This window comes from Copadichromis virginalis, linkage group LG22 (assembly GCF_057382275.1).
Source record: "Copadichromis virginalis isolate Kocher_CV1m ecotype Utaka linkage group LG22, C_Virginalis_male_GT1.1, whole genome shotgun sequence".
In the NCBI taxonomy this organism is placed as follows: domain Eukaryota; kingdom Metazoa; phylum Chordata; class Actinopteri; order Cichliformes; family Cichlidae; genus Copadichromis; species Copadichromis virginalis.
The window spans coordinates 36,046,915-36,071,185 of NC_140638.1; the positions used below are offsets into that span (position 1 = coordinate 36,046,915).

A 24,271-nucleotide genomic window follows, 5' to 3' on the forward strand; every position below is an offset into this window, starting at 1 on the left:
CAGTCACCATTTATTTGTTTTCTAAGTCATCCAGTGTGTCACTGTCACTCTTTCTGCACCACACAGGTCAGACTGTGCAGGCTCTCAGTGAGGCCTGTTCTATTAGCATCACAGTTATTCTAACACCCGATCCTTTGTACTGGTTAATGTAAACATACTTTTTATTTATTGTATTTTATTCAACATGAGCAAAACTGACCCAGTGTCTTCAACCCCAGGTAACGTGACAATACACCCACCTACTACAGAACTTAATGAACCTTGGGTGGGGAAATATGGAGCATGAAATCAATATGGGGGGAGACGCTGATTGAAGCATCCCTCGTTGCCAGACTGAGTATTTCAAAATCTGCTGTTCTATGGAGCAAAGCATGTGCCAGGTACCACTCCTCACATACTTATGAGAAACCGAAGCAACAGATTTGCTAAATGTTTCGTGGGATGGCAGGTTCAGAGTTTGGTGTAAACAACGCTCAAGCACAGAGGCAGCTCGCCTCCTCCCAGCGTGTGATGGCTGTTTGGGCTTCTTAGTACCAACTAAGAATCACTTCGATTACAGCACTAAGTACAAGGAAACTACAGTGCTTCTAAAAGCCTGCAATAATAATTAATGTGCAATAATAACAGTGTGCAATACACATACTTATTTTTTTATTACCAAGTTAATATACTGTGTTGTGTTGTTTGTGTTGCGTTGTGATGTCTCATATCGTGTCGTGTTTTTTTAAAATGATAATCTCTTTAGTTTTTAACTTACATTTTCAAAGACGTTGAGCTGCAGCTCATCTGAATTATTTTTCTCCAGAGTGCCACAGGTACAGAAAGCTCCCAGTTATTTTAAAATAACCTTGTTCCTAATCCAGTAAAGTGTAAATGTCTTCACTTGCACAGGTCTGGCACGAGGACTTGTCGTGATAACCCTTTGAAAGAGCATCAGTAAAGAGCGTGCTCACGTTCTACAAACACAATGAAACGACACAGATCACCCCCATAAAAAGAGCTGTTTATTTTTGTAAATGTACAGGCATGGCTGGCACGCTCTAACGGTAGCGGTGCAGCTGCAGGGTGTTGCGCCTCTTCCAGGCTGCATGGCGGGAGCCTCCAATGGTCAGGTGGAACTTGTGGCCCTTACCCAGGCCGCGGCTCTTCTTACCCGCCGATGTCAGGCCACGCATCTCTCTGTGCTTGTGCACCGCTCTTGTGAGCCACTGGGTGTCTGGGTTGCGTCTGATGGCCTTGTGGAAGGTATCGACCAGGATCACCTCGAAAAACTTGTAGGTGGAGTCCTCGCCCACCCAGTAAGAGTTGAGCACTCGCAGGGCACCGCAGTGACGGCCAGCACGCTCCTACAAAATAAAAGTCATGTTTAGTCTTAGCAGGGTAATCACATTCTAAAGCATTCAATATCTGCTAGCTCCTGTTGGCAACAAGCTTTGAATCCAATATTCAAAACCCACAGACAATGTCAGACCTGCCCGAGCCACTCGTCACACCGCTAACCTTTGTGTGCTCACGTCAGGAAAACAAAAGCAAGCAGCCTTCACCACTGAGAAAGACGTCTGCACGAGTGCAGGCCTCAAACCTCACCAACGCCACAGCTTCATTTGGGAAAAATAACTTCCAACCACTGCAACTTCCCATTTCACAGCCAGACATGTTCACTGGATGTTTCCCCTTCAGAAAATTCCACACCAACATCCTGTGAAGTTAGTTTCAGTCAGAGAGCTAGGTGTAGCATCACAGGTAAACGTGATAACGTTATGAAAGCTGCTGCACAAGAGAGCGTGCAGTATTCTTGCTTCTTCCAAAAACAGATGCACGTTTTTTAAAGTGGTGATTAAAGATTGTGGATAAGCCCATGTTTGTCAAGTCAATCCCACTGTGCCCACTCATCCCACCAGCTGCATGAACATGACCAGTGCAGTTAGTGTTCCATTAACACTCTGCAGAGAACCTGTCCAATCTGTAAGCGGACAATTTTGCAATAAGGAAAATTGTACACACATTTACATCAAGACAGAGAGCACATACTAAAGTAATGCAGCGTCTAACATTGCACAGCACATTTATACAGGACTGCTGAGGGGTGCAGGATATTGGCCAAGAATATATTATAACAAACAAACAGGAATCCAAACACTTTTCATTTCACAGATCACATCATTCTGTAGGTTTCAACACAAGATACGACCACTGATGAAAACTATTTGCTGGGGTGTGAGTGGCAACTACACCTTTAACATTGTTAATCCACCATCACACTAAGCTACTGTGGGCAGTAAAGTAAGGCATCCTTTCATATTACTAACACGATATTCACATTAATGTAATAAAATGAGTAACAGGCTTAATGATGCTCAATGTCACATTCAGTACTGAACTATCTGACGCTTGGTGTAGCTTCATGAAACCAAGGTTGGATCAGCAGGTATGAACGTACCTCAGCGATGGACTGCAGGCTGCGGGCGAACTTGATTTGGTTGACACCATGATGCACTGGTTTGCCATAGGTAGCACCTTTGGGGACGGGGCGTTTACGACCTCCACGGCGCACACGAATACGGTAGATCACGTAGCCTGTTTCGATCGAACAAAAATATGCAATTACCCGAACGGGTACAGATGATGACAGGTGACAGACGTGGAGGCGAACAACCACAGGCACAGCACTCACCTTGCTTGGCCTTGTAGCCCAGCCTGCGAGCCTTGTCTGGCCTGGTGGGTCTGGGAGCACGGTGGAGGTTGGACAGCTGACGGTACTGCCAGCAGCGGACGCGGAGCAAGAAGCGCATCACGTCGGACTGCTTCTTACGCCATAGCTCCTGCATATACTTATATGCCCCCATGTTGACTTATCTGAGAAGAAAAAGAAACTTTGGTCAAGTCATTTTTGTCAGCTTGTTAATTAAAAGCTCATTAGGCGCTACCTTCCTTTACAGTGCAACCAACAGTTCAGCAGAGCAACACTGTTTACGGCAGCTACGCTGAAGAGCCCAACAGGTACGGTCTAACAAGTCTTTAAATCACTGAACTGTTGGCAAGTTACAAGATTAGTTCGGCACATTTTAAATAGAAATTCATGTATTACTACATTTCAAACGGCACATGGCTGGACGTGACCTGGACTGGATACCTTCAGAATATGAAGGCTACGCAAACACGTCCATGCTTCAGGTTTCCCCAAAAACATTCAGACACATGAAGAGAATGAAATAGCGACACAGCAGATGTAGCCACTCCACGCTTAGCATAAGCTGTATACAAGGCTAGCATAGCCGACAGCAGCACACCGCAGTTGGCCGGCTCTTTGTCGCATAAATACCCACAGAAATAACTCCACAGAAATGCACGCGTACGTGGGACAGTGATCCAAACGCTAGAACTCTACATTTATATAAATAAATCACAGTGGAAACGACACGTTAGCGGTCCCTGGCTACCAGACAGAGAGCATCTGAACGCCACTAAAGCACAGGATTCTAATCAAAGCCTTTTTCCACGAAATAGTCACAGAGTACAGATTGATAACAAAGCACTAAGCTACAGCCCGAGTCACAGATACAGATGAACGGGTATACATGATGATTTTAACGGATTACTATTTGGTCACAAGCACAGAAAAACTCGCTTACATGATGGCGTACTAGCCGGAAAGAGAGAGGGCAAGTACCCAGCATGCCTTAAGGAAAACGGCAGTAGCGTACTTCCGCTTTTCGCAGTGCTCCTGGGAAATGTGGTCTTCTTTTCTCTTCGACTTTTCGCGTTTGTCACTTATGTGGTAATTTTCAGAATCAAACACGCGCTCATTGTCCAGTTTCCAGTGATTTCATTCCTACAAATATAAAGCAAAAATATTTGTAAACATAAAGACAAATTCGGAGCCATAATTTACTGCGTCGAACTGCATATTAATTAGGAGTCAATTACAAAGTCAACATTAATAACATGCGCTAAACTTTTTTTTAAATGTAATTTTAACTTGTCTTTAATCATCTTTCATATTTTCTACAGATAAAATGAATAAATAAATAAATAAATAAATAAATAAATAAATAAATAATAACGTACACGCGAGCAAAGTTGGTGATCTTCGAGGGCTCTGACGTATGGTGAACTGCGCATGCGCTCTGACAGAACCTGTCGCTCTATAATCTCACAGCAGAATGGATCCTCCGGTCGTGGTTCTACGCTTGCAGACCTGACGGAAGCCTCGTATCTTCCTCACTAAAGTTAGCGACTTTTCTCAAACATACAAAGAATTTAAAAATATGTGTTCGTATTTCGGCTAGCTGGCTAAACAATAGCTAGCTTTAGCCAGCTAGGTACAAGCTAAGGGTGAACATGTCTGTTGATGTTTTGATGTTACTGTGGTTCTAACGCGTTTCTGTACACACCGTGACCTTCTGTCTTGATGTCACAGACTCGACATGGGAAAAGGCTGTAAAGTTGTGGTGTGCGGCCAGGCGGCTGTGGGAAAAACTGCTATTCTGGAACAGCTGCTGTACGGAAACCACAGTGTAGGTGAGGACTGGACGTACAGGGGCGTGATGTTACTTGTTTCTGTGACGAAGCTTTGAACACTCTTTATTTGGCATAGCATACGTACATTCTTCCAGGACATGAATTGTTTGGTATATTTATATTACATGGTGTTGATACATCATGCTGTATGAGAGCATTCCAATGCTTCATTGCCAAGATCCTCATTTGCTGTTTCAGTAACTCTTTTTATTTTTCGTCTGTACCTTTCAGGGTCAGAGTCTAACGAGACACAGGAGGACGTGTATGTGGCCTCTGTGGAAACCGACCGAGGTGTCAAGGAACAGCTCAGGCTCTATGACACCAAGGGACTGAATGATGGACAAGACCTCCCTAAGCACTACTACTCAGTGGCAGATGGCTTTGTGCTTGTTTACAGTGTTGACAGCTTGGAGTCTTTCAAGAGGGTGGACGTTCTGAAGAAAGAAATAGATAAGTCCAGAGATAAAAAAGAGGTGAGGCTGGGTTGAAGTCTGCTCGGGCAAACGTTGCACAGATTGCTGGCATATCATCCCAGAACTTCACAAGTTCTTTTTCTGTGAGCAGATGTCTAGTTTTTGCCTGGTTAAATAATATAATTACATTTAGAGTATTTCTTAACAGCTCTAGTTTCCGCCTCTTAGCTGTACAGCTTTACAGTGAGTGTAGTACTAAACAGTGTAAACTGGACCTTATGGAGAATAGAAAGAGATAAGACATGTTTGGACGTGTCTTTAAAACTTGCTAGAAATCATCTGAATGGTTTTATATAGACAAATCTATACATTTATGAGTATAAAACATGTTTGCTCTTAAAAGTGAATACTTGTATCATTTTAAAGATATGCATATAATAAGGTCACTGTTCCAAAAAACATGACCAGCAGCACCAACAGAACCTCAGCGTACACGAATAACAACCCACAGACAGAGCAGACCTAAACAGGAAGATAAAGGTGGAGAAAGGAGTCGACGTGTAACACTTAGGGAAGCTACTTTATGTTGCTACAATATCACGGGTGGAGAGGGCAGCTCCAGCAGTTTGAGTTCAGGGCCTGTTAGCCTTTTTGACACATTTAACATTACGGCATTTTATTCTCCATAGTTCAGTTTGTTATCTGCTCTGACCGAATTTTGTTTAGACACAGAGGAAGCTGCAAACCTGAACTCTGATAGCATTAGCATTTGAGTTTTAAACTGACTTATGTTTCAGCTTCGCTGTAGTCATCCTCACCGCTCATCACATTCTGACAGCCTGATCTCTGATCACTAAATTAGTGGATCACGCGTTGTTGAAACAAAGGCCTCAGTGAGGCGTCTATGGACCTCCACAGTGCCATGAGCAGTTCCACTGTGGGTGTTTTCGCTGCTACTGCTGACTGTTAAGCTTTCTGTGACTTTGCAGTGTCATCAGGTTTGTTCTGCACACTGTCAACCAAACCTAAAAGCAGTCGGTCAGCCAGATGTTCAAACTGGGATGGAATGCACCAAAACCTTAGTTAGCCGTGGTCATGTGACAAGGATGTTTCGAAACACCTGCGCTGTGTGAGGTCGACGCAGCATTAAAACAAATGCATTTTAAGCACAGACTCATACACTGATGGATGCATCGGGTGCAATTTGGGTATCTCGCCCAGAAACGATTTGACATGTGTGGGAAAAGCTCCAGTGAGCGTCCACAGTCGCAGCTGGGGGGGAACACCACGGGTGTGAGCTTTTATATCGACTGTTTGAAACGCAGTAAGAAGCGAACATGAAGCCTCCTGACTGCGAGTAGACACAGTATTGATATATAGAGATAAAAACATGTTTCGTAGTTTGATAGCCTCAGTATATTTCTATAATGTTGGATTAAAAAAACCCTTGAATGTGTAGAATATTCTCGGACAGGCGGATATTTGGGAAAAACAAAAACTTTACAGAGACGTTGGACTCTAAAATTCCACACTTGCATGTATTCGTGTTTTCTCCTGTGTAAATGTAGATCACTTAAAAGTGACGTGGCTTTGTTTTGGGTGCAGGTGATGGTCATAGTGCTGGGGAACAAAACAGACCTGCGGGAGCGTCGTCAGGTAGAGCACGAGGCAGCACAGCAGTGGGCACGAGGCGAGAAGGTGAAGCTGTGGGAGGTGAGCGTCACTGAACGCACCTCGCTCATCGAACCGTTCACCCAGCTCACCAGCCGCCTCACGCAGCCTCAGAGCAAGTCGGCCTTCCCTCTGCCTGGACGTAAGAGCAAGGGGTCCCCATCCAATGACATCTGACACACTCCTTCCTGCGTTCACTCCCAGCAGCACGCTGTGGACGGGATTTCGGTTTAACCGTTTGGGATTTTTGCTTGATGACATAATTGATGGCCTGCTTCGAGTACAGCCCTGGAGGAAGGATGTGGTCACACAGGCACTCCTCTGATACAGGAATGTACAGTTTTTCTTTTTTAACTTTTTAAGGGTAACGGCACGCTGGAAATATTCAGTAGGTTATACATCCTTCCAGCGCTGCTGCGGTCACTCATCTCTGTACAAGCTCAGAAGAATTTTATGTATTTTTATTTAAATAGTCGTTTCTTCTGACTGCAGTTTGTCGTGCTTATCATGACCATACGTCTGCCAAGTTTTGGATTGTGCCTGCTGTTGATGAAACTACAGATGGATGCCGCCTCTGTGACATCACCACTTCATCAAGTCTCATGATGAAGCCGTAGATGTGTCTTTGCTGTCAGGATTTTGAAACTAAGGTGGTGACAGCGAGAGGTGGAGCTCACTGTAACACCACACCTCATTGGCTAACATGATTGGCAAGTAGTTAGCTAATGAGCTAGAATAATCAGATTTTTAAACAGGTTATGTGTCCACTATGAAGTGAAACTAAGTAATCCAGGTGTTTATGGTCACAGACGGCTCTTTTCCAGGAATGAGTGTCACACTTGTTCGTCCTTTGAGTTAGGCACCTTTGTATGCTTGAATGATTCACAGATCAGTGTTAAACAGCAGATCTGAAGAAAACTTTGAAAGAACTTCAGGAAATGAAATGTTCTGTTGGATGGATCGATCCTTTATCGTCTGTACCTGTTGACGTGGACAGTGACTTTAACTGAACCAAATATTAGAGAGGTGTCAGGGCCCAAACCTGGTAGAGAAGCAGGCGTTGAAAAGCTGCGTGCGCACAGGTGATCACACGGGGAGGTTCAAACCATCTTAACAATGGAGAACCAAAGATTTGGGAGGGTTTGACCCCCAGCGTTACACATTAAGCAGACGTGTTGTTATTAGATTACTAATATGAGTTCTCCCTTCAAAAACAGGAGGCCAGTACAAACCTGTCGTTTCCCATTCAGTGTGAACGCCGCATCCTTCCTGTCCTCTGATACGACTGCGGCGGTCAAGTATGGCCTGGTAGCAATAATAGTCATGGTACTGCCTTTACTCGTGATGTTTCCTGTACACGCAGGAGTGCAGTCGGTTTAATCCGACAGGGATGTGTTTGCCTTTCTAACTGTAGACGTTGTTGAGAGGAAATATTTTTAACTAATTTATTTTTGTCACTTTATTGAGCCTCATTCCTTTACTTGTGAAAATGGTGATGAATGATGATCTGACGTGTCCTGAAAGTGTTTTAACAGTAATAACATTTAATGTGCTGCTAGTAGAACAGAGGTGAAATATCTTGGCTAATGTACTCTGCTCTGTAACAGTCTGAGGACGCACTGAATAAAATGTAGCCCCTTCATGTTATCAGCTCCTGAAATGATGGGAAACAAGTGGGTCGCTTTGGTTGGTCATGTTTAATCCTTAAAGGGAGAAACAGTGCTGCTCTTCATCGGTACAGAACACAAACCACAACCAACATCCACCTAAACACGTCTACATGTGGAAACAACTTTCTCTAAGTCTGAGCGTGGCAGCAAACGCCAGAGCGGCCCTCGGGTCCCAGCGCAGTTATCCCAGTGTTTGAGTGACTGCTCGCTGTGACAAAGTAAGAAAACCTTCAGACGGTCACTTCAATATGTGAATGAGCTTAAGCAGAAATGGGTGCTGGTAAACGTTAGCTTCTCTTTATTCTCAGCAGCACACAAATACTGAGAAGTGCAGCCTGTAAACTACGGCTGCAGCTCGCAACACTAACTGGAAGTTTAATACAAGTGGAAATTTACACTGACACCACTGACTGGGAATCATGCTGACACATTTCATCTAGTAGTTAAGTATTAATGCCCATCGTCAAGCACGGGCAAACTATTCAAAGAGGAGACACTAAATGTGCTACTGGCAGATCTGATTATAGTCAGGCCAAAGGATAACTTAATACAATAAACAACATAATGTCAGGTTTGAAGACTTCAGTTCCAAGATTAAAAAAAACAAATCCTCCTCCCAGGTCGTCCAATCAGCAGCAGCTCGGGCCACTATGTGGCGTAGCGTTTGGTCCACTGTTTGGCTATCCTGTCGTGTTCAGGTCTGTTTGTTGTGTACTGTGTGGCGATGCTTCCAACCAGAGGGTCAGCTGTCAACAAAACAACAACACGTTACTTTATTTACACACCTTCAGCTGGGCTGAAAAACTACAGCAAAGTACACAGAGCTGTGTGTGGGTGACAGTCCTGTTTGGGATGAAACCGGTCATCACAAACACACACAGGCTGAATGTCGTGTGTGTTTGTTTTGTTGTTACGTAGAAGAAAAAACCCCTCTGGCCCAGGACACTCCACAGTGCTCACCGTGGACACGCACTGGTCTGAAATACAGCCTTACTGAGCGCTCACAGCTGGTCACATTTATTCTACCATTGAAGCTACACGTCGTGGCTGATGTAGAAGCCCAACGTCTTATCTGCTTGTGGGTCAAACCAGTACTTCCCACTGCACCACCACGCCACAGGAGTTTAACCTGATCAGTTACATTGTACCACAGCTTCCTTTGAAGTCCTACATGGATAAAGCATGAAAACAACATGACAAAAGGTCTTTATTCATTTTAAAGCTGGATCACAAAAATGGTCCTATTTTCAGTTTTTATGTGGCAGCTGTTGAACACACCGTGGAGTATCAGGACCCAAACACTGAAATTCATGGAACTGCACATTATGTTAAGTACAAGAGAAGCTTTCCTGATGCGGCTGAGAGAAACAGCATTGCTGTCGAGCTTTTCAGACGTGCTGATTCATTTGACTACGGTAAAGCTGCAGCAAGCCGCACGTGCATCTAAACTGATGACTCTGCTGCCAACGTTAGCGCTCTGCTGCATGTCAGAGTAGAAGCTACAACTGCAGTGAAGACCCTGGCTTCTGGACAGGATCTGATCCACGCTTCGATATCTCGGTTTTCTAAGTCTAACAGAGTTTGTATGCACGTGAAGCTCTCACCTGGGTTGCAGTCAGTGAGCAGGGAGCAGATGGACAGTAGGACCTTGGAGATGGTGAGGGCGGGACTCCAGTTGTCCTTCAGGATGTCCAGACAGATCACGCCCTGACTGTTGATGTTGCAGTGGTAGATCCTCGTACGGAACGTCACCTGATCACACAGGTAGAAACTCCATAAAAATACAGCTCGTTACAATCAAGTGTCACTCAAGAGTCAACATTACAGAAGAGCAGCAGCTCGTGGGTTTAAAGGCCAGCACTACATGCCCCCCCTCCCCACACACTCTTTGAAAAGAGTCACACATGAGGCTAAACTGTTTCCACATGAGGTCTGAAACTTAGTTAAGCTGCTAAAATTCATGTAGCTACTCTCCACAGGACAGAGGCGCCCTCTAGTGAACAATCTGAAATAAAACATTCGCTCATGTCTTTTGAATAGCAAGCATTCAGTTTCACCTTGGGTGGTTTGAAGGGGTAGTCTGGTGTGAAGGCGATATCCAGGAAGAACACTCCCCCCTCGTACACGGAGCCTGGAGGGCCCAGGATGGTGGACCTCCACTCATAGATGTTGTCTCCTTTAGGGCCGGCGCTGGAGAACACAAACAAGTACTTAGTGGTTCTTCAATGATACACAAGCTCAGCACTGAGGTTTTATTTCAGTCTTCACTCTGGGGATGAAATGAAACGGTTACTTTGAAACTAAAACAGTATCACTGTTTACCACAGTGTGTTACTCAGACACCCCACACCTTCATAAATGTTTGTTCATCTTCGCATCAGTTTTCTTATACACCAAATGTGACACACACACAACAACATCATCTTCCTGGCACTTGAAAGACAAGAAGTTCTACAAACACTACTCTAACAGTGAAGTCAGAGCACGCCCACACTGCAGTCTCTCCACTCATCAGGAACAAACCTCTGACACTAGTGCTGTGTGTTTAAAGGCTTATGACTTCTAGAAGGTGTGAAGGTGTGTATTAAATGGTCGGGGGGGGGGGGGGGGCATGTCTGGGCTCGTCTCTGCCTGCACGAGGCAACGTAAATGCACAGCACTGTGGTAGTAATGATATCTCCACATCGTAAAAAAGTACACTGGTGCTTTTGCAGAGGATGTAAGATGACAGCCGTCATGCACGGGTCCTGGAAAACACCTGAAACATCAGTATAAGCATCAGTATATCCAACCATCACACAGTGTCGTTCCTCGTTACACACCAACAGGCTGGAACAAACACTCGGCATCAACTGTGTAACTTTCAAAATGACAGCTCCAACTGGGCTGACACGCAGGAAGTGTTGTTTCATCTAAAAGCCCTGTTTTTAATCCCCACATCACTGCTCGTTACAACCATATGAGTCACTGTCAGTAGACTGGGACATGGACTTCACATGGCTGTGCAGACAACACAAGGACTGAGCAGTAGATGGGATCCAACAGCAGCTCGTTAGACACGTTAACGCTGGCGGTGTTTTCACATCACTGGATGCCTGACAGAGTAACACCAGATACACCTCACAGTTTGCCTTTTCATTCATTAGGACGTTCGACGCAAACGTGGAGAAAAACACGATTTGTTTCATGGAAAACTTCACGCAAAACACAAACGAATGTTTAAATGAACCAATATTGACACACAGTCATTTTCAATTCTATTTTATTTATATAGCGCCAAATCACAACAAAAGTCGCCTCGAGGCGCTTTATTTTAAAATCATGTGACGCACACATCAGGTTTCAGGGACACAAACAGCACCTCGTCACCGCGTCTGTGTTCTTGGTGGCGACAGGAGAAAGAAATGTCAGGCAGTGCTGTAGTGCTGACAGATACAGGACAATGAAGGGCCGGACATTTATGTGCCGCTCCTCCTTCCAAACTAAAACAAAGCTATTAAAGAAAGAACAGGTAAAGCAATGAGTCAAATATTCTTAGAGCTAAATCAGCTCTGAGCAGCATTTTTGCCTTCTTGCATGATTCTGCAGGCTGATGTTTGCTTCATTCTTAAATGAAAAGACATTTTTGTCTGACTTGCAACGAGGGAATCAGACGTCATCTGAAGCGTTGCAGCTATAATCACACAGACTGATTATAAGGCAGAAAATATACAGGAGACAGGTGAGACAGCGAGTGCAGGTAAAAAGAGAAGTCTGCTTTAACATGACAGCTCACGCCACCAATCAGCAGATGACCTGCTCTACCTCCTGAGCTACAGCCACCCCCATAATCACTCAGATCACCGCTGCCTCTTTTCCATGAGCACCTGCTGTGGCGTCATTTGTATGCAATACAACACAGCACAGGTAACGCAGTATTTGCTGTTGGACTGTCCCTTGTTGTCATACCTCATCGTTGGTTTGGCATCAGGGCCCACTGCCTCAATATTTCAGCATGACTGCTGTGAAGGCAGAGCAGAGCAACGCATTTATCAAGCAACACAAACTGAAACCCATCGGTGAAAGCTGCAGTATTAACTGATGGCTAACGTCTGATACATGCTGGTTATGAATAAATGTCGGGAGGAGTTATTGTATGTCACTGAATAATCATGTCTCTGACTCAGCCAGCTGACACCCGTGCTGTCCAATCAAAGGTTGCACAAATGATTGTCTTTGTTCCTGTATGTCTAACCTCTCCAGGGCATCGCCTCATGCTGCCAGTAGTGACCCTGACCAAATATGAAACTAGTGAAAAAACATTCAAAAGCTGAGGAGTGGAAGCATGTCAGTGGGCTCCACCTGTACAAGCATTCCTGTCTCATTGTTGCAGCTGTTGTCATTTCCATTAACACTGAAACTGACTGACAGCGTCCTCTGCTACTTAACTGACCAGATCAATATCCTAGTTTAACTGACACGAGGCATCAGTCAAGATCCAGATTGTGCCAACAACAGATATTCTATTACTTCCTATTAGGGCTGGGCGATATAAGGACGATCTATTTTTAGGCTTTATCGCGATATATATCGAGATATCTTAGAAATATGGTCTCTAAGCAGATTCTTACTCTGGATGGCATTACCTTGGCCTCCAGTAACGCTGTGAGGAACCTTGAAGTCATTTTTGACCAGGACATGTCCTTCAACGCACATATTAAACAAATATGTAAGACTGCTTTCTTCCATTTGTGCAACATCTCTAAAGTTAGAAATATCCTGTCTCAGAGTGACGCTGAAAAACTAGTTCATGCATTTATTACTTCCAGGCTGGACGACTGTAATTCATTATTATCAGGAAGTCCTAAAAACTCCCTGAAAAGCCTTCAGCTGATCCAAAATGCTGCAGCAAGAGTCCTGACAGGGACTAGAAAGAGAGAGCAGATTTCTCCTGTTTTGGCTTCCTGTTAAATCCAGAATTCAAAATCCTGTTCCTCACATGCAAGGTCTTAAATAATCAGGCCCCATCTTATCTTAATGACCTTGTAGTACCATATCACCCTATTAGAGCACTTCGCTCTCGCTCTGCAGGCCTACTTGTTGTTCCTAGAGTATTTAAAAGTAGAATGGGAGGCAGAGCCTTCAGTTTTCAGGCCCCTCTTCTGTGGAACCAGCTTCCAGTTTGGATTCAGGAGACAGACACTATCTCTACTTTCAAGATTAGGCTTCAAACTTTCCTTTTTGCTAAAGCATATAGTTAGGGCTGGACCAGGTGACCCTGGATCCTCCCTTAGTTATGCTGCAATAGGTGTAGGCTGCTGGAGGTTTCCCATGATGCACTGGGTGTTTCTACCTCACTATGTGTTAACAGACCTCTCTGCATTGAATCATACCTGTCATTAATCTCTGTCTCTCTTCCACAGCATGTCTTTATCCTGTGTTCCTTCTCTCACAGCAGATGGCCCCGCCCCTCCCTGAGCACTTGTTATAATGTCTTGAGCCCCAATACCTGCAGTCCTGGGGGCAGAGGGGGTGAGCTGCAGTTTGAGCCTCCATCAAGTCAAGTTTTTGATGTAAATATCAACATGTGTGGTAACCACAGAAACCTCAGAATCTCAGCTAAAAGCTCATATAAACCATTTCTACAACCACCAAACAGTTAAAGAGCAGTCATGTTTTGCAACACGTATGTAAACACAAACAACAAAGCCATGAACTCTTGACTTCATGCAGCCAAACAAACGGCACGTTGTCTTAAAGCTGAGCTCGCACAGATTCCAAAGCTGCAGGTTTCGTCACGCTCCGACCAAACTTCACTGAACCAGCAGCAAAAGAAGAGCACAAATATACTTCACATTTGATAAGCAATAACATGGACTCAGCGATAGTCGTAGTTCGTATCACAGCTGGTTTATTCAGAGGTTTCTTTGGTGTGTGGGGAGACGTTCACATGTTTAAAACTGTCTTCATTTTGCAGTCGATGACTTTTCAGCTGGTGGAATAATTTCGTGGTGCTGCTCCCTTTTGCAGCAATACTTTCACAGCATATTTTGCAGATTGTCGCATTTTGTTCGACATCAAAATCCAGACTGAGAAACGCGTGCTCAGCGCAGGGTAGAACACTTTCTGGTTGGGAGGGGGGTTAATTGATGCATTCAGAGCGTTGGGAGAAGAAAAAGCCTCGCAGTGAATGACGTGCAGGAAGCTTAATATTGCCATGGTAACCTATACTCGATGGTTAGGAGGAAGCCATAGTAACCATCGTGATACGGCGAGTATATTCGATACATTGCACAGCCTTTCTTAAATGTACCGGTGAGGCTGCAGCTCCTCTTTGTGAACATAAAGCCCACTCAGTGCTTCGTGTGGGCAATAATACTGCATCACTGTTGTCATTCCTTTCAATATGGGAGCCCTCCCCTGGTGACCTCTGCAACATGCAAGAACATTTCAGCTGTTGCGTGTTTTTCTTTGACCTTTAACACTGAGCAGAGGACAACATGCTGGAAACATCCACAGCACACCAATGACCTCCCGATCTATAAAAACTAAAGTGTCTCCACACTGTGTGAAATCAAATTAATAAATCAGGCAGTAGTAGCTGTTCAGGCTGAATGTAACTGATCCCAGACACAGGTTCATCAATTTATCTCCTCTTAACTGTTGGAAGGAAGGAAGGAAGGAAGGAAGGAAGGAAGGAAGGACGGACAGATGTGTGACTGAACTGACAACTTGTTTTTAAATCACCTATGGGATGAACGTATGGAGTGGCACAGGGGTTTTCCCTGACTGCAAAATAACAGGATCACAAACTACAGGGTTCATACGCCTTTTTCAGGGTCAAATTCAAGCACTTTGTAAGCACTTTCAAGGTCCATTTTCAAGCTTTTCCAGCAAGCTTTTTACGTATAAACTCAAAATGCACATTTCACTTAAAAATTAAGATGGTAAATGGTAAATGGCCTGTATTTATATAGCGCTTTACTAGTCCCTAAGGACCCCAAAGCGCTTTACATATCCAGTCATCCACCCATTCACGCACACATTCACACACTGGTGATGGCAGCTACATTGTAGCCACAGCCACCCTGGGGTGCACTGACAGAGGCGAGGCTGCCGGACACTGGCGCCACCGGGCCCTCTGACCACCACCAGTAGGCAACGGGTGAAGTGTCTTGCCCAAGGACACAACGACCGAGACTGTCCAAGCCAGGGCTCGAACCGGCAACCTTCCGATTACAAGGCGAACTCCCAACTCTTGAGCCACGATCGCCCCAAAAATTAAAAATTAAGATGTGAAAATGTGAACTACTTTTGATTTGTTCTCTATATTTCACCTTTAAAAACGGTTTATCTTGCCAATCTGTTACTTTCTCATTTTGACAAACTGTATCGGCACAATTTATCTACATTCAGACAAAATTTAAAACATGAGTAGAAAAAAGTGATATTTCTGACTGTAAAAACCACAAACATGTTTAAAGAATCAAATAGAAATTGTACATTTTGTACATTTTTAAAAATATGCACAAGTTTTGCAAACAACAAAGCTTTATGGTACCGTTTACTTGTTTTCCATGTGGAGGCAGCGTTTACACTGCAATCTGCCTTTGGTGGCTTTTTTACAGCAACTGTGACGTTCACTTGTAGAACTGACACACAAAACAAAACAACGACCACACACACACTAACTACACAAGACGACACACTAACTTGACTCCAAACACAAATCTATCATGTTTCAAAACTCGCTCTCCCTTTCTTTCACTCGCTGTCTCTCGCCCGTGTCACTCCTAAAGATCCCCCTCTTCCTAAACAACCACATGCCACATGTTGCGTCCGTCGACCCCAGAGGGTTCATCAGAAAGCCTGAAGTTGGCTAGTTGTGTAACGGGCTAATGTTTAAAGCTTTCACTTGAGTAACTCATATTACTGCTACTGCTAAGTAATGTTAGCTAAGTTCACAGCATATTCCATAAATGTCCAGGCCATAACTAACTGTATAACAGCGCTGCCGCATTGCATCACACTCAGTGCACTTCAATCATTTCTCCAGCAGGTTTGACAGCAAAATAATCATCATAATGTTAAAAATGAGCATGTGTAACGTACACGTACTGGGAAATTATTTACTAGGACTCACCTATCATGTGACTGCAGAGCGCAAACTCCGCCATTGTTGTTTTCCATCAAACACTCATTAAAACAGCAGCTGCAGGTATGTTAGCGCACTCATCCCCACAGTTAGGGGAGGGGCGGGGTCACATATTGAAACAGACAGAGGTGCAAGGCAGCCCAGGCAGAGACATTTTGCTTTTACATTTTACTCATTTTATTTCTTTATCTATTAAAAAATAAAACTATTCAGTGAGACAGTTATTTGTGGAGAATGAAATGCAGTTACGCTTTCAGGCACTTTTAAGCACCACATCTGAAATTCAAGCACTTTCAAGGATTTCAAGCACCCGTACGAACCCTGAAACTAAGACACATCAGTGTGTGTGTCTTACAAAGTAAATGCAACGCACAGTCTCTTATTATGGCCACGTTCCCATATGACAAACATCCGGCGGATGGTTCAAAGGTTCCAGAACAAAACCGACTCAGCACCTCGATTTGTTTTGTTGGAAAAAATGCAACAGTGGCTGTGTTAGCGAGCGCGTCCACACGCAGCATTTCTGCAACCTCAAGTGTCTGTTTGTGTAAACAAATGAAGCCGAACACTGATCACAGCTGAGAGCATCCTGGGTACAGACTGCTTTCACTGCACTAACAGCACTGCATGTCGTTTCTCTCTCAATAACAACTGAAGAAAGGGCAGGATTATGATATCAACACTGTCAACACTGGGACAGGAAAAGCTGGACGGGGTAATTCATGACCTGATGATCCGACTTTAAAGCAAAAAGTGTGGAGGGACGATGCTTCATGTGGCAGGATGAAGCCCTAATGCAGTTCATTCATCCAGACAAATACTGAGCAAGGCTGATGGTCTCCCTGTAATTACTTACATTTGGGTAATGAATAGCATTACATGAACCTCCAATAAACCCTGAAGTGATTCAGTATCAGTGTGTATCCTGTATCAGGCTGTGTTCCTCTGGCATCGTTACCCTGCACACAGCCTTCTTGTCACACTCAAAGCCCACGCTGACGACTGCTCCCTTTTCCCAATATTCCTGCCTCAGCACAGAGTCCACATTAATCAACGCTCATGTTTGAATGAGCCTCTTATTCTGCTCCAACTCAAACCTTTGCTCTCTCAGAAACACTGTAATAAGCTGCCTGACTGACACAGTCCAATGACTGCAGAGAGGAGGCTCAATGCACAACCCGTTCTCACTCCCAAAGCGTAACATTTTACGCTAGGTGACAAATCGTCACCATATTACGTTTTCGGCTACCCACCACGTTCCTAAATGACGACCTCGGAAAAAGAGGAAATATGAGAACCCTCTGGACTGAATCTACACATGTTCGCTCTTTTTCTTCAAATCGCTTAGAAACACGCTATTTAACATCATTAAAGACCTGGTTACGGTCTGGAATAAGGTTATGGTCAGGGCTAGGGATAAGGTTAGGTTTAGGGCTGGAATACAGGGCTGGAACGTCTATTGCACTGGATTCCAGCCATAACCCGCCGCGTACCATAAGAACGCCGAAGGTCTCCTTTCGCGTTCCTCAGGAACGCCGCGGGACGTGACAAAACGTCGACATGTTACGCCTCGGGAGTGAGAACGCTCTGCAATGCAACAGCTCCACGCTCCTTACAGAACCTCCAATTGAATCTAACGGATCAGCCTGTAAATGTTCTCTCAGTGCTTTATGAATCTCATGTTGTAGCGCTGACACTGCCTCACTGAAAACGATCCAGAGTGATACATCATCCATCCAGAAACAAAAACTCTATTTTAGGCTCAAATAAAATGGAAATCAATAACCGAGGAAAACGTCCAGACACGTACATCGAACCCACACAGGCTCCAAAACGCTTTCACGGGCTATAAATCAAAAAAGAACCCCACGTGCCTGTTTACTGTAGGTGTACTCATTAACTGTCCCATCCATTTCCTTCCATCAACAAGGGGAGGATGGAGCTCCGTATTCATCCACCATCCCTCCCTGCACACGTCCAAACCACGTCACCTCTAACAGGGTCTCTGAAATGCTCCACCTGAGCCGTCCCTCTTAAGCACTTCAGTCTAATCTTGTTCAGTCTGTAGATCTTAGCATCTTCAGCTCTGCCACTTCCAGCTTCGCCATCTCCACCGTGTAAACTTTCTCTTTCGCAGCTTTTTAAACCCACCTTCACTTCCTCTACTCGCTCGCAGCTTGGCTGTTCTAACCGTCTCCCTCTCACGTGCCTCCGCCTGTACGCCTCTCTGCTCATTACAGACCACAAGCATCACAGCCTTCTGAGAGTCCTGCCTGACCTCATTGTCAGCCTGTCCTTCACCCCTGCAAACAATGACGTGCTCAGGGTCAATCCCTCATTTAATCCCACCTCCATCTTAAACCCATCTGTCACTCGCAGCACTCAGACCTTCTCCACGTGGAAAACAAAAGGTATCTGAACAAAAGCTGCCAAATGCTCAGATGTGTTTATATGGCTTCTAAACTGGTTAATATTTAATGCTCAGATTATCCGTCACACATACATGTTGGTCCAAAGAAGCTATCAGTTGCTGACAGGTTAGAGGAAGTGAAAGTCTCCATGTGCAGCAGCTCAGCACTGCTTTATGAGGCTGTCAAAGGTGAAGGACGTGTAAAGACTGGGGAGCTTCTTTATAGCTGTAGAGAAACTGTTGCAGACACGTGGAGCGAGGTGGCCACTGCTATTAAACAGAGGGCTCGTGTGCATGTGGCTCACATTAGGAACTGCCTGTTTCTGTAGCTGTGATTAGGAGAACCAACAAGACACAGCAAATGTTAAAATAAATCATTACCAAACCTCTGCAGCACAGATTACCCTACTGTACACAGCTTGAAACATTCCTCAGCTTCCCTGTGCACTGACTGTGGAACGTCAGCAATCTGGCAACATCCCAAGAGGAGATATGATGTTTGCAAGCACAAGACAAGAGAATTGGGAAGCAAGCACTAAATCAAAGAGGCAGCATGGAGAAAAACAGCAATGAAACAGTGAATGAAAGCAGCACAGAGCAGGAGGCAGTGCGCCTGTGACGGCTGTAGTAAAGGAAAAGGGGGCGTGTGCAGCACTCCCAGTGGTCAGTGTCTTATTGTTAACAGAGGAGTGCTGACGACGAGGGAAACTAGTCACAAGACTTCTCTCCAATGTCCATTTGAAGAGTGGAAACGGGGTGCCGACGAATTCTGACAGAAATGAGATGACAAAGTGACTCAACAGCATGTGAGCAACATCTGCAGTGCACAGCTGGCTCATACTCTGATGTAGGGCTGTGCAATGTGACCAAAATCTCATGTCCCGATATAAGACATCTACCGTCCTGATAACGATATAAATCACACAAATGTAACAATTCTGTGAATCTCAGGCAGCTCGACTTGTGTGACGTGTTTCCAGCTGGGCGTCGTGTAGCTGGAGTTTTAACGACGCATGAAACAACACATTTTTAGACATAAGTTGTAACGGCGCCGTTTTCTTTGTGAGTATTTATTACACGGCGTGCTGCGGGGAGAAGTTCTAACGTTTGAGTCTAAGCTTTATTTTTTAGCACCTGGCGGCTCTTTTTTTACTTCTCATCCGTAAATTATCTGCATCTTTCATGTGATTCAGTTTATTTTGAAAAGTCTCAACAGGATCTTGAGCTTTATTGTGAAAGGTTTATGTGGAACATAAACAAGCGGACACGCGATTGTTTTACCGTCGTTGTTGCTAACGACAACGCATAAAAACAGGCGCTTGTCCGTCCGTAGTGTGGTTATATTAAATATTAGAGAGAGAACTAATTAATATAGCCACTACAGTGACATCAAAACATGAAAATATATTGCTGTAAACAGTTTATTTTGCGACACCACGAAACAAACGATAGATGTTTTTATATCGTCATGTGATATATATGGTTACATGGAACAGCCCTACTCTGATGAGCAGATTCCAAATGAAGCAGGAAGAACCCAAACCTACTGATCATGATGTGCACGAACAGAGTTTATTTAAACTGTGAAACTGAACAGAATCATTCAGTCTGAGAGGACACACACACACACACACGCGCGCACACACACACACACGCGCGCACACACACACACACACACACACACACACACACACGCACACACACACACACACACGCACACACACACATGCGCACGCACACACGCACACACGCACACATCTTAATTTTGCTCACTCGGTGTGTCAGTCGCTGAGGTCACTAAATAGTTTTGTCTGAAAAAACAAAAGTTTTTAAATCATTTCCATCTTCTAAACAAATAAAGAGAGAACAGCAGCAGCTCAGTCAAAACAAAGACGGCATTGTGGCAGATTAGAAGCTAATCTGAGGAGCACGGTGAGAATGTTAAACACCCCTCAGATTTTCTTCTTCGTGTTTTGTTCTCTTTGACGTGCTTGGCCCTTTATTTCTATACAGAACGAAATAAATAACTTGAGCACTGAACCTGCAGTAAATCGAAGGATGAACAGCCAAGAAGCCTGTGGAGGAGCCTGGGAACATTACTGATCACTGCCTAGCTGGACTCAGCCACCTCTGACCTCCAGGTCAAGCTCGCTGGGATTCAACCTCGCCCCAGAGTTTTAGTAGATGCACCTGTGGTATCAATTTTAAACACCTGAGCTGAAAGCATTCACAAACTTGGTTGTCCAGGTTGTTCACCTGGACGCGCAGCAGAGTCCCCATCCCATAAAAAGCTTATCACATCCTCAACTCACCGGCTGAAGCGCAAAGGAGATACTGGTGCAGGCTGAACAAAGACTGGTTAAGTGCCAGTGTGGGCTAACCAGTTTGATGAGCTCTCTGGATATTAAAGGAACAGTGGAAACATAGTTTAAGGGTCAGCAGGTAAAGAGGTCTTGTTATGCACACGTTCAGCGTGTTGGATGTGAGCTGTTCCACATTTGCTGTTAGAAGCTTTTGTATTTGTCATGTCTTCTGTCTCTGAACTGCAGGTTTACACCAACTTCAACTACAGCTGAGGGATAAAAACAGCTTAGCAATAAAGACGGGTGTTCGAAAAAGTATTTCTACAAGAGATGCTGGAAGAAGAGTGAGAATAAGGAAGAGGAATACAACACAGCTTTACTGATGTTGCAGATAATAGGGGAGTAAAAGGATTTCACTCCTACAACAGCTCCAACTACAGGTCATGATCAGTCGCATAACCAAGAAAGCAGAACAATGAGTCACTGCACTGAAATGATAATGTGTAATAACTTGGTTTGTATGAAAAACAAACAAACAAGGGGTACAAGGATCACACGCACACACACACACACACACACACACACACACACACACACACACACACACACACACACCTCCTACTTTGCAGCCAATAACCTGCTGGGAGAAGCCGGGAGCATCGAGTCAGCCAGAGCCTCGTACCTTCCAACCCCTGGCTCGGCTCGGAGTACTTACTGTGTCAACAAAAACAAAAGCCTGTACCGGCTTCACTTCAGCGGCACAGAAGAATCCATCCCATGATGATATGCCTAACAAACAGACTTAAGGAAGCTCTGCAAAGCCAGGTGTGTGCTGACTGAAACTCCTCGGCAGCATACAGGATGTTAAATAAAAGCAGGAGACTTCCAGTAGCTGCGCCACATGCAGCACATGCTCATCATTCACTTTTGCAGCCAAACCTGCCAGACCTGTCTGACATTTGGCAAACAAGCTGTTCCACCAGCAGGACACCTGAATCCCCACCAGGAGCCTGTTCCTCCAAACCTCTAGGTTCCACAGATGTACACCGAGCAGATGTAGATAAAGACCTCCACCTGGACAGCTTTTCCCTCCAGTCAGCTAGAAAACAGTCTGCTTTCAGTGTAGCTGGTTATTTTATTTTCCTTTTAAATGCCTCAGCGTTTCCAGTGATATTCTGACATAATCATGAGGTTAGAAGTTGGTTTTTCTTGTTCAACGACCACAAATAAGACAGTTGAGAAAGAGGATCTAATTAGGAAGTGCTCATCAATCATTTGTTAGCCCACAAACAGGTCTTATTTTTATTCCACTCTCGCACACAGACGTCGACATGAACATGACTAAAGAATTCTGTGCAGTGAAAAACTAACTTGTGACAGATCATAAAGTCTTTATTCGAGAAGATAAAACACGAGAAACACGTCAGAGAGCCAGGTGTTACAAACGACTCACCTGCAGTTTGGTGGAGGGTCCAAGGTGATGTCAGCCAATTCCTTCTGAATTCTGCAAAATCAGATCGGAGTCAGTAAAACGCGTTACTGTAAGTCCACAAAGAGGAATGACGATAACCAGAAACGAAGCTACTCTGCAAAGATCACCACAAACCCACGCCTGCAACAGTCACGTCAAACTTTCCACGCTGCCAGCTTATCTTGTGTGACATCACAGGCGCCGCTCTTCTACTCCACCCAGCATCACTGCACTCACCTCTTAGCACTGGTGGACAGATGTTTGGAGGTTTTGCTCATGCTGGCTTTACTGTCCTTTTTCTTTGGGGGGTTCGCCTCCTGCTGTTGCTGCTGATGGGTCGAAGAGGAAGAAGAGGAAGAGCTTGTGCTGGCACGGGAATCTTCATCCGACATACCGAGCCTGGGAAATGAACATTCATTTAAAATGATATTTCATAATAAAACGAAATTATTCGAGCTGCTGCAGGACTCATTAAATCCACCTACTACAGCTGACACGGTCCACTAACACGTCCACGGCTGCCACTGAGTTCAAGCTCTAACTGCACTGAAATGTTCGTAGGATACACGCGTTAACTGTAACAGGTTGGCGTTTTCTATCTATGGACTGTAAAGCTCTAGTGTGCAGCCATGGCTGCCTCCATCACATTACGGCTCAGGCCTGGAGCGACACTGGCCGAGTAAACTGGTTGGACTAGTTTAAATCCTCCGTGTGAGGAACCTCTGCGGCCTGAGCTAATGTTGCCTGTTATTTTTAGCTCGTTGGGCAGCGACAAAGGAAACATCTGATGGAGCAGTTGGGCCCGGCTCTGGTCAACACCAGGGACCAAAACACCACCTCACACCGACCCGTGAGTGGAAAAGCAGAAACGCATCGGCGGGGCGATGTCGCAGTCGAACCCCGATGCTACACCGCAACAATGTTCAGCTGCGGGGAACTTTCGGATAAAGGAGTCAGGAAGCTCCTTCGGGCTGTCGAGCTGCTTCTCAAGCCTCACATTACGACGTCAGAAAGAAACAAACAGAACCCGCCGTTCGCTCAAAGCTTTTCCTCGCATTTTAAAGCTACATCCGTCGACACTGACCCAGCCACAGGATGCACACAGTCCTAAACTCTCCTCTGACGATTAAAGGGCGCATTTGTCAGACTAACGCCCTCCGCAACATACACGCGACACACAGTGTTACAATATTATGAGCCGTTACACAAATATCTCCTGTTAGATACCTTTCTTTGTGTGTGTGTGTGCAAAGCCTACGCGCGTGTCCCTCCGCCGCCTGACTACACTCGCCGCCGTCAGGTTCACGCGCTACAGTACGGAAACGGGAACTTCCCGCCGACGTCTACAAAATAAAAGCACATTAAACTCATGGGAATAATTGGTCACACACAATGACTGTAGAAAACACACGAAAAGGCATCAGCACAAGAACAAGATAGTGCATATTTATCCTTAAAAGTATAATATCTTATATGACCCTTTCAAAAATTATATTAAAATGAAGACGATAAAGATACAAAAGTTGTTGTATTGTTAATTATTATAATTTTATTCACACACTTTACAACATACAGTACTGTATAGGTCCATTCTAGTGGGACCCCTTAAAGACAAAAACCTTTTTCTGCAGCAAAAGTGCGAAATTCTACAACTACCACTAATAATAATAATAATTTT

General features: G+C 44.6%; 5 protein-coding genes across 7 annotated transcripts in view; 2 read left to right on the forward strand and 3 right to left on the reverse strand.

Annotated features, from left to right (window-relative positions):
* LOC146683801 (uncharacterized) overlaps positions 1–24,271 on the reverse strand; it is a 246,868-nt gene that overhangs the window by 104,271 nt on the left and 118,326 nt on the right. The window lies entirely within an intron of this gene.
* On the reverse strand, positions 985–3,715 carry rpl15 (ribosomal protein L15). Its single transcript, XM_085446658.1, has 4 exons — positions 3,633–3,715; positions 2,675–2,856; positions 2,441–2,577; positions 985–1,346 (listed from the first exon to the last, which is right to left on the reverse strand). The coding sequence occupies exons 2-4, from the start codon at positions 2,844–2,846 to the stop codon at positions 1,041–1,043; spliced, it is 615 nt and encodes a 204-aa protein (XP_085302784.1). The 5' UTR covers positions 2,847–2,856; positions 3,633–3,715; the 3' UTR covers positions 985–1,040.
* On the forward strand, positions 4,106–8,247 carry nkiras1 (NFKB inhibitor interacting Ras-like 1). The gene is made up of 4 exons (XM_085446662.1): positions 4,106–4,229; positions 4,421–4,521; positions 4,753–4,994; positions 6,540–8,247. The coding sequence occupies exons 2-4, from the start codon at positions 4,428–4,430 to the stop codon at positions 6,780–6,782; spliced, it is 579 nt and encodes a 192-aa protein (XP_085302788.1). The 5' UTR covers positions 4,106–4,229; positions 4,421–4,427; the 3' UTR covers positions 6,783–8,247.
* LOC146683807 (ubiquitin-conjugating enzyme E2 E1-like) lies at positions 8,284–23,910 on the reverse strand. Of its 3 annotated transcripts, none has more exons than XM_085446661.1 (6): positions 23,821–23,910; positions 22,831–22,992; positions 22,576–22,626; positions 10,333–10,465; positions 9,880–10,027; positions 8,284–9,021 (listed from the first exon to the last, which is right to left on the reverse strand). In XM_085446661.1, exons 2-6 carry the CDS (start codon positions 22,983–22,985, stop codon positions 8,924–8,926), a joined length of 585 nt encoding a protein of 194 aa, XP_085302787.1. In that variant the 5' UTR covers positions 22,986–22,992; positions 23,821–23,910; the 3' UTR covers positions 8,284–8,923. The 3 variants fall into 3 exon arrangements, with proteins under 3 accessions (XP_085302787.1, XP_085302786.1, XP_085302785.1); XM_085446660.1 differs by lacking the exon at positions 23,821–23,910 and adding an exon at positions 23,678–23,810; XM_085446659.1 differs by lacking the exon at positions 23,821–23,910 and adding an exon at positions 23,079–23,665.
* LOC146683808 (uncharacterized) lies at positions 12,863–13,529 on the forward strand. Its single transcript, XM_085446917.1, is given in 2 exon segments — positions 12,863–13,217; positions 13,220–13,529. Coding segments are annotated over 2 exon segments (651 nt in total). The 3' UTR covers positions 13,516–13,529.

Bases quoted from the DNA above. Each gene is read 5' to 3' on its own strand.
- rpl15 (XM_085446658.1), bottom strand. From the start codon at position 2,846: ATGGGGGCATATAAGTATATGCAGGAGCTATGGCGTAAGAAGCAGTCC. The intron at 2,578-2,674 runs GTGAGTGCTGTG...CGATCGAAACAG, and splicing joins GGGCTACAAGGCCAAGCAAG to GCTACGTGATCTACCGTATT. The intron at 1,347-2,440 runs GTACGTTCATAC...TTTATTTTGTAG, and splicing joins GCCTGCAGTCCATCGCTGAG to GAGCGTGCTGGCCGTCACTG.
- nkiras1 (XM_085446662.1), top strand. From the start codon at position 4,428: ATGGGAAAAGGCTGTAAAGTTGTGGTGTGCGGCCAGGCGGCTGTGGGA. The intron at 4,522-4,752 runs GTGAGGACTGGA...TGTACCTTTCAG, and splicing joins GTACGGAAACCACAGTGTAG to GGTCAGAGTCTAACGAGACA. The intron at 4,995-6,539 runs GTGAGGCTGGGT...TTTTGGGTGCAG, and splicing joins AGTCCAGAGATAAAAAAGAG to GTGATGGTCATAGTGCTGGG.
- LOC146683807 (XM_085446661.1), bottom strand. From the start codon at position 22,985: ATGTCGGATGAAGATTCCCGTGCCAGCACAAGCTCTTCCTCTTCTTCC. The intron at 10,466-22,575 runs GTGAGTCGTTTG...TGTGTTCTCCAG, and splicing joins GACCCTCCACCAAACTGCAG to CGCCGGCCCTAAAGGAGACA. The intron at 10,028-10,332 runs GTGAAACTGAAT...CTGTGTGATCAG, and splicing joins ACCCCTTCAAACCACCCAAG to GTGACGTTCCGTACGAGGAT.